The sequence below is a fragment of the Ranitomeya imitator genome, chromosome 8 (assembly GCF_032444005.1).
Source record: "Ranitomeya imitator isolate aRanImi1 chromosome 8, aRanImi1.pri, whole genome shotgun sequence".
Classification (NCBI taxonomy): Eukaryota; Metazoa; Chordata; class Amphibia; order Anura; family Dendrobatidae; genus Ranitomeya; species Ranitomeya imitator.
Genome location: NC_091289.1, coordinates 203,328,910 through 203,341,913, shown reverse-complemented (window position 1 = coordinate 203,341,913; position 13,004 = coordinate 203,328,910). Strand labels below are relative to the sequence as shown.

The window sequence follows — 13,004 nt, the reverse complement described above, 5'->3', positions numbered from 1 at the left end:
CAGCGCCTGGAAAAATGCATCAACATTACTCAATGCAGAATCTCCTGGTGCAAGAGAAAACGCCCAGTCCTGTGGGTCGCCGCGCAAAAAAGAAATAATAATCAAAACCTGTTGAATAGGATTACCAGAAGAATGAGGTTTCAAGGCCAAAAATAGCTTACAATTATTTCTGAAGCTCAGGAATTTAGTTCTGTCACCAAAAAACAAATAAGGAATCGGAATTCTTGGTTCTAGCATCGATTTCTGATCAATAGTATCTTGAATCTTTTGTACATGTACAACGAGATTATCCATTGAGGAGCACAGAGCCTGAATATCCATGTCCACAGCTGTGTCCTGAAGCACTCTAATGTCTAGGGGAAAAAAAAGACTGAAGACAGAGCTAAGAAAAAAAAATGCTGTCAGGATTTCTTTTTTCCCTCTATTGGGAATCATTGGTTTGGCTCCTTGTACTGTTATGGCTGGCAATCAGGCAACACAGCGTGCAGTAATCAGCGCACATACAGAGATCTAGCAATAACCAAAAACAATAGGACGAGCTCTGAGACGTGGAATCTCTGTAGACTGCAGTACCTGATCTATCCTCACACAACTATAAGCAGCAGTGGATTGCGCCTATCACTACCTATGCAACTCGGCACTGCCTGAGGAGCTGACTAGCCTGAAGATAGAAATACAAGCCTGACTTACCTCAGAGAAATACCCCAAAGGAATAGGCAGCCCCCCACATATAATGACTGTTAGCAAGATGAAAAGACAAACGTAGGAATGAAATAGATTCAGCAAAGTGAGGCCCGATATTCTAGACAGAGCGAGGATAGCAAAGAGAACTATGCAGTCTACAAAAAACCCTAAAACGAAAACCACGCAAAGGGGCAAAAAGACCCACCGTGCCGAACTAACAGCACGGCGGTGCACCCCTTTGCTTCTCAGAGCTTCCAGCAAAAGTTAATAGCAAGCTGGACAGAAAAAACAGAAAACAAACTAGAAGCACTTATCTAGCAGAGCAGCAGGCCCAAGGAAAGATGCAGTAGCTCAGATCCAACACTGGAACATTGACAAGGAGCAAGGAAGACAGACTCAGGTGGAGCTAAATAGCAAGGCAGCCAACGAGCTCACCAAAACACCTGAGGGAGGAAGCCCAGAGACTGCAATACCACTTGTGACCACAGAAGTGAATTCAGCCACAGAATTCACAACAGGTTGTGCCTGCAAGGGTTAATCTATCTCCCCACTCTCAGTCCAGCATTCAACCTCTGTCCTATATGCTGTAATGGGAGCATAAATCACACACTGACCCAGGCCACACACCCACCCATACACGCTGCCACCAGTCACCGAATACACGGGTGATGAGTCCCCGAAATATTAGTACCAATAATGTCTACTACTCATAAGGCTCACACACCTTAGGCTATGTATTGTTTTAGAACATTCAAGGTTCAACTTGTTAAAGTTTTATACTTTAATACAAAAAGATTCAGTGCTTACAGTAAGAAAAAGGTATACAAATATGATAATAAAAAGACATACAACTTATGCAAAACAGTATAAAATAACAGGAGAAACTTACAGAAATCATCTAACTGGTAGTTGCTTTCTGCTCCCTGAGGGTAGGATGAATGTAGATTGGATCACACCAGCTCTGCCGCCCCCATTATGTGAACACATTTATTATTATTATTTATTGTTATAGCGCCATTTATTCCATGGCGCTTTACATGTGAGGAGGGGTATACATAATAAAAACAAGTACAATAATCTTAAACAATACAAGTCATAACTGGTACAGGAGGAGTGAGGACCCTGCCCGCGAAGGCTCACAATCTACAAGGGATGGGTGAGGATACAGTAGGCGAGGATAGAGAAGGTCATGCAGCGGTTTGGTCGATCGGTGGTTACTGCAGGTTGTAGGCTTGTTGGAAGAGGTGGGTCTTCAGGTTCTTTTTGAAGGTTTCAATGGAAGGCAGTTTCAATTGTAGGCGATTTCTCTGTATATAGGTGTAAAGGTATCACTCCTAGAATACTTCTGTCATCATTGGGCAGAAAGGTATTCACATCGATCTGTATATAGGTCTCATTTATAGCTTTGGTCTGGAGGTCAGGTTTCTAGACCAGCCCCTCAGGTTAATATCATAATTGCTTGGTTTTTGATTGGACCACGGCTGCACCACCCAATGAATATATTATTTTCTCTTGAGATCCTTTGTGTAAAAGTTCTCACAGAGATACTATCAGGCCGTAATTAACATCTCTCTTCCAAGAGCTAAGAGGTGTCAAATGTTACCTTTCTTCTTGGCTTCCAGCAGGATCCCCTGGTGAGATTGGAGACAGAATTCTAATTGTCCCAGAAAAATGCATATTAACACCTGGGTTCGACCTGCAGCTTTTCAAGACAGATGTTACATTATTGCCAGTGACACAATAAATCTATACATAGTCCACTGCACACATATATACACACACACATTTCACCACATAACAGCTTGCAGTCTCCGAGGCATGGACTTAATGAGGGTCACACAGAACTCTTCATCAATCTGGCTCCAACTTTCTCTGATTGCTGTTGCCAGATCAGCTTTGCAGGTTGGATTCTTGTCATCGACCATTTTCTTCAACTTCCACCAAAGGTGTTCAATTAGCTTGAGATCCGGACTATTTGCAGACCATGACTGACCTTACAATGCCTACAAGTAGTATTCAACCCCCTGCAGATTTAGCAGGTTTACACATTTGGAATTAACTTGGCATTGTGACATTTGGACTGTAGATCAGCCTGGAAGTGTGAAATGCACTGCAGCAAAAAAGAATGTTATTTCTTTGTTTGTTTTTTTTTTTTTTAAAGTGTGAAAAGTCTTTTCAGAGGGTCATTTATTATTCAACCCCTCAACCCACCAGAATTCTGTTTGGTTCCCCTAAAGTATTAAGAAGTAGTTCAGGCACAAAGAACAATGAGCTTCACATGTTTGGATTAATTATCTCTTTTTCCAGCCTTTTCTGACTATTTAAGACCCTCCCCAAACTTGTGAACAGCACTCATACATGGTCAACATGGGAAAGACAAAGGAGCATTCCAAGGCCATCAGAGACAAGATCGTGGAGGGTCACAAGGCTGGCAAGGGGTACAAAACCCTTTCCAAGGAGTTGGGCCTACCTGTCTCCACTGTTGGGAGCATCATCCGGAAGTGGAAGGCTTATGGAACTACTGTTAGCCTTCCACGGCCTGGACAGCCTTTGAAAGTTTCCTCCCTTGCCGAAGCCAGGCTTGTCCGAAGAGTCAAGGCTAACCCAAGGACAACAAGGAAGGAGCTCCGGAAAGATCTCATGGCAGTGGAGACATTGGTTTCAGTCAATACCATAAGTAATGTACTCCACCGCAATGGTCTCCGTTCCAGACGAGCCCGTAAGGTACCTTTACTTTCAAAGCGTCATGTCAAGGCTCGTCTACAGTTTGCTAATGATCACTTGGAGAACTCTGAGACTGACTGGTTCAAGGTTCTCTGGTCTGATGAGACCAAGATCGAGATCTTTGGTGCCAACCACACACGTGACGTTTGGAGACTGGATGGCACTGCATACGACCCCAAGAATACCATCCCTACAGTCAAGCATGGTGGTGGCAGCATCATGCTGTGGGGCTTTTTCGCAGCCAAGGGGCCTGGCCATCTGGTCTGCATCCATGGGAAGATGGATAGCACGGCCTACCTGGAGATTTTGGCCAAGAACCTCCGCTCCTCCATCAAGGATCTTAAGATGGGTCGTCATTTCATCTTCCAACAAGACAACGACCCAAAGCACACAGCCAAGAAAACCAAGGCCTGGTTCAAGAGGCAAAAAATCAAGGTGTTGCAGTGGCCTAGTCAGTCTCCTGACCTTAACCCAATTGAAAACTTGTGGAAGGAGCTCAAGATTAAAGTCCACATGAGACACCCAAAGAACCTAGATAACTTGGAGAAGATCTGCATGGAGGAGTGGGCCAAGATAACTCCAGAGACCTGTGCCGGCCTGATCAGGTCTTATAAAAGACGATTATTAGCTGTAATTGCAAACAAAGGTTATTCCACTAAATATTAAACCTAGGGGTTGAATAATAATTGACCCACACTTTTATGTTTAAAATTTATAAAAATTTAACTGAGCAACATAACTTTTTGGTTTGTAAGATTTATGCATCTGTTAATAAATCCTGCTCTTGGTTGAAGTCTCTAACTTATTTGCATCTTATTAAACCTGCTAAATCTGCAGGGGGTTGAATACTACTAGTAGGCACTGTATGTGTCTTTTTTCAAGGAATATTTTCACAGTTTTTGCTCTATGGCAGGATGCGTTATCATCTTGACAAATGATTTCATCTTCCCCAAACATCCTTGCAATTGATGGGATAAGAAAAGTGTCCAAAATATCGACATAAACTTGTGCATTTATTGAAGAAGTAATGACAGCCATCTCCCCAGTGCCTTTACCTGACATGCAGCCCCATATCATCAATGACTGCACAAATTTGCATGTTCTCTTCAGGCAGTCATCTTTATAAATCTCATTGGAACGGCACCAAACAAAAGTTCCATCATCATCACCTTGCCCAATGCAGATTCACGATTCATCACTGTATATGACTTTCATCCAGTCATCCACAGTCCACCATTGCTTTTCCTTAGCACATTGTAACCTTGTTTTTCTGTTTAGGTGTTAATGATGGCTTTCGTTTAGCTTTTCTGTATGTAAATCCCATTTCCTTTAGGCGGTTTCTTACAGTTCGGTCACAGACGTTGACTCCAGTTTCCTCCCATTCATTCCTGTTTTGTTATGTATTTCCTGTTTTGGAGACATATTGCTTTAAGTTTCTGGTCTTGACGCTTTGATGTCTTCCTTGGTCTACCAGTATGTTTGCCTTTAACAACCTTCCCATGTTGTTTGTATTTGGTCCAGATTTTAGACACAGCTGACTGTGAACAACCAACATATTTTGCAACATTGCTTGATGATTTACCCTCTTTTAAGAGTTTGATAATCCTCTACTTTGTTTCCATTGACATCTCTAGTGTTGGAGCCATGATCCATGTCAGTCCACTTGGTGCAACAGCTCTCCAAGGTGCGATCACTCCTTTCTAGATGCAGACTAACGAGCAGATCTAATTTGATGCAGGTGTTAGTTTTGGGAATGAAAATTTACAGGGTTATTCCATAATTTTTCCCCTCATAATTGAGTGACTTCATCATTTTTCCCCTCTGCTTGGATAAAAACGTAACCATTACTGACTCCCACATTGTTTGTTCTTGATTTCTTTTAGTGTTTCTTAAAGCCAGAAAGTTGCCATTTGAAATGACTTTAGTTTTGTCCCATGTCTGTGATCTGCTTTTTTTCTACAAAATTAAACAACTGAATGAACATCCTCCAAGGCCGGTGATTCCATCATTTTTGCCAGGGGTTGTATAATGGGCTATTATTACTTTGTATCACTAAGTCATTTACTCATTATACCCATTACCAATATCTTTTTTCGTATATTTTGTCGTTTGGATTCCCTCCACCCTTCATGTGTTTTTATCGTCTCTCATAACAATAACATATATAACTTAAGAAAATTATATTTTTTATACATATTTTTCTTCAGTTACTTTGTTGCACTCTGAGACGATGTTTATGTATTGACTGATGACTCTTGTCGTATGATTGGCTCTTGAAATCTCGGTTCCCCGGCACTATGGTGGCTTTCACATGTTACAGAAGGTGTTAATCTCCAGCGGAGCCTTTTCCTCATCTTCCATCGTGTGTGTAATAATGTGGTGATCAGTGATCTATAATGTGATCGCCTCCCCGCCCCCACTTCATTTTTCTTTTTTATCTTTTACATGATTTTTTTACTTCTGTGCGAACCTCATTCTCTCGGTTGTTTCAGCCCTTCCCCCCAAACCCCAGAAGTCAGTGAGTCCCTTGTGCAACAGCGGCAGTAAGGATGGTGCCAGCACGAAGCCCCTTAAAGACACCGAGTGGTACTGGGGAGACATCTCAAGGTAAAGGCTCTCGCGGCGGCTGCTGTGCCCGACCTCATGTTGTAATATGGGATCTCATCTCTTTGGGCTCTCTCTTCAGGGAAGAAGTAAATGATAAGCTACGTGGTATGCCAGATGGGACATTTCTGGTTCGCGATGCCTCTACCAAGATGCATGGAGACTACACGCTCACCCTCCGGTAAGCGGTGATGAATGGTGGCGTCTCCTAGGTAGTGACGTTACTACTGCAGGATGAGCTATGGTCGCCATCTCCTGGGTAGTGAGGTCACCTCTGCGGGGCAAGCTATGGATGCCATCTCCAGGGTAGTGAGGTCACCTCTGCGGGGCAAGCTATGGATGCTTTCACCTGGGTAGTGACGTTACCTCTACAGGGCGAGATGTAGATGCCGTCTTTTAAGTACTGACGTTACCTCTTCGGGAAGGGTTATTCATGCAATCTCAGTAGTGAGGTCACCTCCGCAGGGCGAGCTATGGACGCAGTCTCCTGGGTAGTGAGGTCACCTCCGCAGGGCGAGCTATGGACGCCATCACCTCGGTAGTGAGGTCACCTCCGCAGGGCGAGCTATGGACGCAGTCTCCTGGGTAGTGAGGTCACCTCCGCAGGGCGAGCTATGGACGCAGTCTCCTGGGTAGTGAGGTCACCTCCGCAGGGCGAGCTATGGACGCAGTCTCCTGGGTAGTGAGGTCACCTCTGCAGGGCGAGCTATGGACGCCATCACCTCGGTAGTGAGGTCACCTCCGCAGGGCGAGCTATGGACGCAGTCTCCTGGGTAGTGAGGTCACCTCCGCAGGGCGAGCTATGGACGCAGTCTCCTGGGTAGTGAGGTCACCTCCGCAGGGCGAGCTATGGACGCCATCACCTCGGTAGTGAGGTCACCTCCGCAGGGCGAGCTATGGACACAGTCTCCTGGGTAGTGAGGTCACCTCCGCAGGGCGAGCTATGGACGCAGTCTCCTGGGTAGTGAGGTCACCTTCGCAGGGCGAGCTATGGACGCAGTCTCCTAGGTAGCGATGTCACCGGGGCGGGGCGGGTCAGTCACATGGCTGTTTATTAGAATTAGGTGACCCCATCCACATTTTCACTTTTTCCTTCTTTACCTGATTATAGGAAGGGCGGAAACAACAAACTGATAAAGATTTACCACCGAGACGGGAAATATGGCTTCTCCGATCCACTGACGTTTACGTCTGTGGTGGAACTGATCAACCATTACCGGCACGAGTCACTGGCCCAGTACAACCCGAAGCTGGACGTGAAGCTGCTGTATCCCGTGTCGCACTACCAGCAGGTGAGCTGCTCCCAGTCCCCCGTATTGGCCTTGCTGCTGTAGCCCTCCAAGGCCCATGTACCATTGCTCTCTGTTCTGCGCAGGAGCTGCTTGTGAAGGAGGATAGCGTTGACGCCGTGGGCATGAAGCTCCAGGACTATCATGGCCAGTTTCAGGACAAAAGTAAAGAGTACGATGGCCTGTATGAGGAGTACACTAAGACATCTCAGGTCAGTGGCCACCTCTTAGAAATAGCGGTCTCTCCAACATCACAATGAAATGCCACCTCTGACTGCTATTCAGGGTAGTCGCTACCAGTTTTGCCTGTGCTATAGGTCAGTAATCTCTCCCACATGGTGGCCGTCTTCTACTTCTATCGGAGAGCAGCTGCCGCCGTATCGTAGCCATCCCCCTGCTTATATCAAGAATGGCCACTTTCACATCACGGCTCTCCCCCTATATTAGGGAGCCCCCACCTCGCTACTCCACCTTATATCAGGGAGCGCCCCCCCCCCATGTTAGCGTCCCCTATCTCATGAACCCCCTTCCTATATCGGAGTGCCCCACTCCATGATAGGGAGCGTCCTCTTTCTCATGCCCCCACCGCTGTATTAGGGAGCGGCCTGGCTACACCCCACATTGTTTCCTAGGGGCAGGAGGCTTGGGTACGGTTGTGCTTGCTGTGGGTGAGTAGACGCCTCCGCTGTGTATTACAGGAGATTCAGATGAAGCGGACAGCCATTGACGCCTTCAGTGAGACCATTAGGATCTTTGAGGAGCAGTGCCATTCCCAGGAGCGATACAGTAAGGAGGTGACGGAGCGCCTCCGCCATGAGGGGAGTGATAAAGAGATTGAGCGGTAAGAGTGCGACCTCCACCTCGGCGCTGTAACTCACTGCCGGGTATCACTGCCATGTCCTGATGTTTTTTGTTTTTCCAGGATAATAATCGATTATGAAAAACTGAAGTCTCGATTGGGGGAAATTCACGAGAGCAAAATGCAACTGGAGCAAGATCTGAAGAAACAAGCGCTGGACAACCGGGAAATAGACAAGAAGATGAACAGCATCAAACCCGACCTGCTGCAGCTGCGCAAGGTCCGGGACCAGCACCTCGTGTAGGTGACTATCCTCCCCTCCTTGCCCGTTGTAGGGTGACTCACCCGCAGCGACAATTTCTCTTTCCCAGCAGGTGGCTCAATCATAAAGGAGTGCGGCAGAAGCGCATCAATGAATGGCTGGGAATCAGGAGCGAGACTCCTGCTGTGTGAGTAGTCAGTGTCGGTGCAGGAGCCAGTGCGTATGCAGTCACGCCCCTAACCTTCTTCTCCCTCAACAGCCCGTACTTCCTGTGCGAGGATGACTATCTGCCCCACTATGATGAGACGACTTGGTTTGTTGGGGATGTAAACCGCATCCAAGCGGAAAGATTACTCCAAGGAAAGCCGGATGGCGCCTTTCTGGTCCGGGAGAGCAGCAAGAAGGGCTGTTACGCCTGCTCTGTGGTGTGAGTGCGCCTCAGCGCCAGCATACGCGTGGGACGTCGCAGCTGGCCCTTCAACCCCTTCATGACATATCTTGTACATTTACGTACTTTAATGCGAGCCGCTTCTTTCCTGCACAGGATGACTGATTTAATGGTAAGGATAGGTGATCAATGTGTGATCGGTCGGGGTCCGGCACCCGCACAGATTAGTGATCAATTGCGGAGCTGCTTCATCTTCTGGTGGCCGCGGCCGGCACTGCACATTAATGTGAATAGCAGATGGATTTGCAGTACCGGCCGTGGCCTCCAGAAGACGGAGCAGCTCCGCAATTGACCATTTTCAGATGGCGCCAACACCTAGAATAGCTGACCGGGGGGTTCTGGTTGTCGAACTCCGACCGATCAGACATTGATCACCTATCCTTAACATAGGTCATCATTGAAAAAGTAGTGGGCAACATGTTTAAGTAAAAAATAAGCGATACATGCTTGGTGTCTGCGTGACCGCACTGACCTGGGGACTCCGGCTGACAGGTTAGTTTTACAGTATAGTGAACGCGGTAAGCAAAAAAACCCAAACAGCAATTGTGGAATTGTGATTTATTTTTTTTCTATTTCACTGCACTTGTATTTTTCCCCATTTTCCAGTACACTATGTCATAGAATCATAGACTGGTAGAGTTGGAAGCAGGGCTGTGAAGTCGGAGTTGGAGCCCATTTTGTCGGAGTCGGTATAAAATGGACCAACTCCGACTTCTAAAATATATAATAAATTGGGTACAGTAGTTCAGTGCAGTTTGTGGGGAATATTTTTTTCAGAAGAATTTAGGAAAGTTATGAAATGTCCTATAAATGTCTGTCCTATTCCTGATCTAAGGTCTAGACTTTTAGCGGAGATGAATCTGTGCTGCAGGTTATGTTCATGATAAGTAGTGAAGCTCCTCTACAGATACTGTAAAAAAATAAGAAACACAAGGGAAGGAATGCCTGCATGTATCTCAGAATTTCTGAAGTGAACAGGAAAGCTGGATTAAAGAAAGTAAGTACTTCTTAAAACATATCTAAACTTTCAATAAACTGTGCATAAATCAATAGTCCAGTATATGTTGTCTCTGTATGCTTGATGTGTTAGTTTATTTTCATCTTCGCTCATGTTTGGAGAAATTAGCTACTCTGATGACTTATATACACTATACATAGAATATAAGGGGAAAACTGTTTTCTAACATCTCAAATTCTAAGGAAATACAGTAACAGGAATGATGAGGACATATATATTTGTGTGTGTTCTGGAATATGATTCAGCACAAACATTCTCCCTCCTCCCCTCTTCATAGACTGTGAAGAAATATGATGTGAAACATTTAGTGAGCTGTACCCTGCTGAGACAAGCCTTGACGTTGAAAATTCAGAGTTTTACAAACTTTATACTTATCATCTGTCCTATTGATTTATGCAAACATTGTTTTATTTCTACACCAAATTATACAGTGCATGATTCCCTATTCTTGCAAGAATTACAATATACTTTATTTTTTTTTACAGGACAAAATTATTTTGAGAGCGAGTTTACATAATTACAAAATGTCTAAGAAGCATTTTATGAAGTCAGCTGCATTTGAGCATTTGACAGTGACTCAAGAAAAGAAACATTTTGGGTGTCAGTGTATACGTGACCCAGATGAAAACAAATACTGTGATGCCAAAATCAGTGCATACTCAGGCAGTGGTAAAAATGCTCCTTCAAGAGCATCCAATCTAAAAAGACATTTGCAACCCTGCCACACAGACGTTTACAAAGCTGTGACTGAAAAAGATCACAGCAGCACCAAGAGACCAGCACTTCCTGCCAAGCAAAGGAGGAGGAAAGAGTGTCTCAAACGTCAGTTGCAAGATATTTTTTTTAAGTGACAAAGTTACTGTAACAATGACAGCAGATGTGTTTTAAAAGACAGCTCATCGAGCTTGTGAAGGACTGTGTACCATTATCATTATTTGCATAACCAGCTTTTACAGCTCTTAATGGAGAAATAGCTCAAAAACTTAGTGCTTCTCTGGAAAGAGAAAGTATTAGAAAATTAGTGATTGAAGAAGCCTTTAACCAAAAGGAATATCTTAAAAAGACTCTCAAGAAACGCTTTTTATTTCTTAAAATGGATGCCTGCACACAGAGTGAACTATTTTACTATCAATGTTTGATATTTTTGTGACAACAAAAAAATTCTTACTAAGACGCTGGCAGTAAAAGATACTAAAGCTCATTACCGCAGCCAGTTTCTCCAGACCCTAGTGGAAAAAATTATGCAAGATTATGAACTCAAAAAAGAGCAGGTTCTTGCTATTGTAACTGATAATGCTTCAAATATGATAAGTACAATGAAACTGATGAATGAGAATAATGAAGGTGAACAGCAGCTAGAAGAACATTTCACCTTCAGTATGTTGGAGATGGAAAGCCACAGTCCTGTTCCCATAACGGAGGAACAAACAGATATTACTACAGAAGAACAGCAAAATGATTCTTTACAATTAGATGATCTTGTTGAAGCTGCTTCACACCTCTTTCCTATTCATCACATGCGCTGTGTTGTGCACACGCTGCAGCTGGTAATAAGAGATAGTCTGCAAGAGGAACATGCTGGAACTCTGATTAGCAAAGTGAGAAAATTGGCTATTGCTGCCAGAACCCCTAAAATTGATTCCATCTTGAAGAGACGTGCTGGAAAAGAGGCAATTGTGGATCAAGCCCCTCGGTGGGGCAGCACCTATTTAATGATTGAGCGATTGCTTGAGCTGAAACCCTTGTAGATATGGCCAACCCTCAGGTAACACTACATGAAGGTCAATGGACACAGGTGGCTGAATTGAAGGAATTGCTTCATCACCCATTTACAGTGACTAAAAAGTTACAAGCTGAGGATTTAACTCCTGGCATTTTTATAAAGGAGTGGAAGAACTTGTTGTTTTGCCTGTCCCAAAGAGGAGGTTTAATGGCAGACGGCATTGCTGCTTCAATGAAATGGAGAGACACTGCTATTAGAAAATAACATTCTTGTGGCAGCTGTTTATGTGGACCAGAGTCATCGTATATTGCAGGATGATCAACAGCTTATTAAAGGAAAAGAAGCTCAGCTTGAGGGAGCAGTTAGGATGAGTGGCTACAGGATGGCCAAGAGCAAGAGGACTCAGGTCCTGACAATGCTGCTGCTGTCGTTCCTTCATCCTCATCATATGAGGAGTTTGATTTCGACAAGTATTTGGATGACCTGGAGCAGGCAAAGCGTTGCTGCAGGGAGAAATATTCCACTCCCATAGAAAACAGTGACCATATTTCAGCAAAATGTTTCACTTGCTCTCAAAGTAGAATAGTTGAATCGTTCATCAAAACTGACTGTGCGCGAGGCAATTCCTTTATACCCTGAAATTGTTAGCGATCTCGCCCGAGTGGTTACTGCTTTCCCACCAACCCAAGTTAGTGTAGAGAGGTCGTTCTCCAGCCTTAAAATAATTAGGTCAGATTTGAGGTCATCTATGAAGAAGGATCTGATGGAGGCGATACTATATCTCATAACAAATTCATAGACTGCACAAATGTTGTTCAGTACGTTTTTGTTGAAAACTGTTTTTTAACCACTTACTGCAAAGTGTATAATAAATTGTAAATATGCAAAAAAAAATTAGTTCTAAAGTTGTATTCCAATAAATATATTTTGTTTTATCTAAATGGCTTGATTATTATATAATAAAGATTAAAAGCCTGATGTTACCATTTTACCACAGTAAATTTGTCACTTAAATATGAGCCGTGTATGAGGGAGTCGGAGTTGGAGTCGGTGTCATGGAAACGGAGTCGGAGTTGGAGGTTTGGCTTACCGACTCCACAGCCCTAGTTGGAAGGGACCTCCTGGGTCATCTGGTCCAACCCCCGGCTCAAAGCAGGATTCACTAAATCATCCCAGACACATGTCTGTCCAGCCTCTGTTTGAAGACTTCCATTGAAGGAGAACTCACCACCTCTCGTGGCCGCCTGTTCCACTCATTGATCACAGTAACTGTCAAATATTTTTTTCTAATATCTAATCTGTGTCTCCTCCCATTCAGTTTCATCCCATTGCTTCTAGTCCTTCCTTGTGCAAATGAGAATAAAGAAGATCCTTCTACAATGGTGTGGTAGAATGAATGGTGACATTCAAAGGTCCAAAAAGCAAGCCTCATACGGCTCTATGAACGTAAAAT

General features: G+C 44.3%; 1 protein-coding gene across 3 annotated transcripts in view; it reads left to right on the top strand.

The window, feature by feature from the left end:
- Positions 1-13,004, top strand: part of PIK3R3 (phosphoinositide-3-kinase regulatory subunit 3) — a 45,080-nt gene that overhangs the window by 23,719 nt on the left and 8,357 nt on the right. Inside the window, exons 2-10 of one of the 3 annotated variants that reach the window (XR_011314861.1) lie at positions 5,901-6,015; positions 6,095-6,193; positions 7,124-7,304; positions 7,388-7,513; positions 8,000-8,142; positions 8,224-8,400; positions 8,472-8,549; positions 8,622-9,807; positions 10,314-12,492. Coding sequence is in view for 2 of the 3 variants with exons in the window: in XM_069735868.1 (XP_069591969.1) it covers positions 5,901-6,015; positions 6,095-6,193; positions 7,124-7,304; positions 7,388-7,513; positions 8,000-8,142; positions 8,224-8,400; positions 8,472-8,549; positions 8,622-8,789 (1,087 nt within the window). In the remaining variant the exon portion in view is untranslated. Of the gene's footprint in view, positions 1-5,900; positions 6,016-6,094; positions 6,194-7,123; positions 7,305-7,387; positions 7,514-7,999; positions 8,143-8,223; positions 8,401-8,471; positions 8,550-8,621; positions 9,808-10,313; positions 12,493-13,004 lie in introns of those variants that run through there. The other 2 variants (XM_069735869.1, XM_069735868.1) reach the window with 2 other exon arrangements.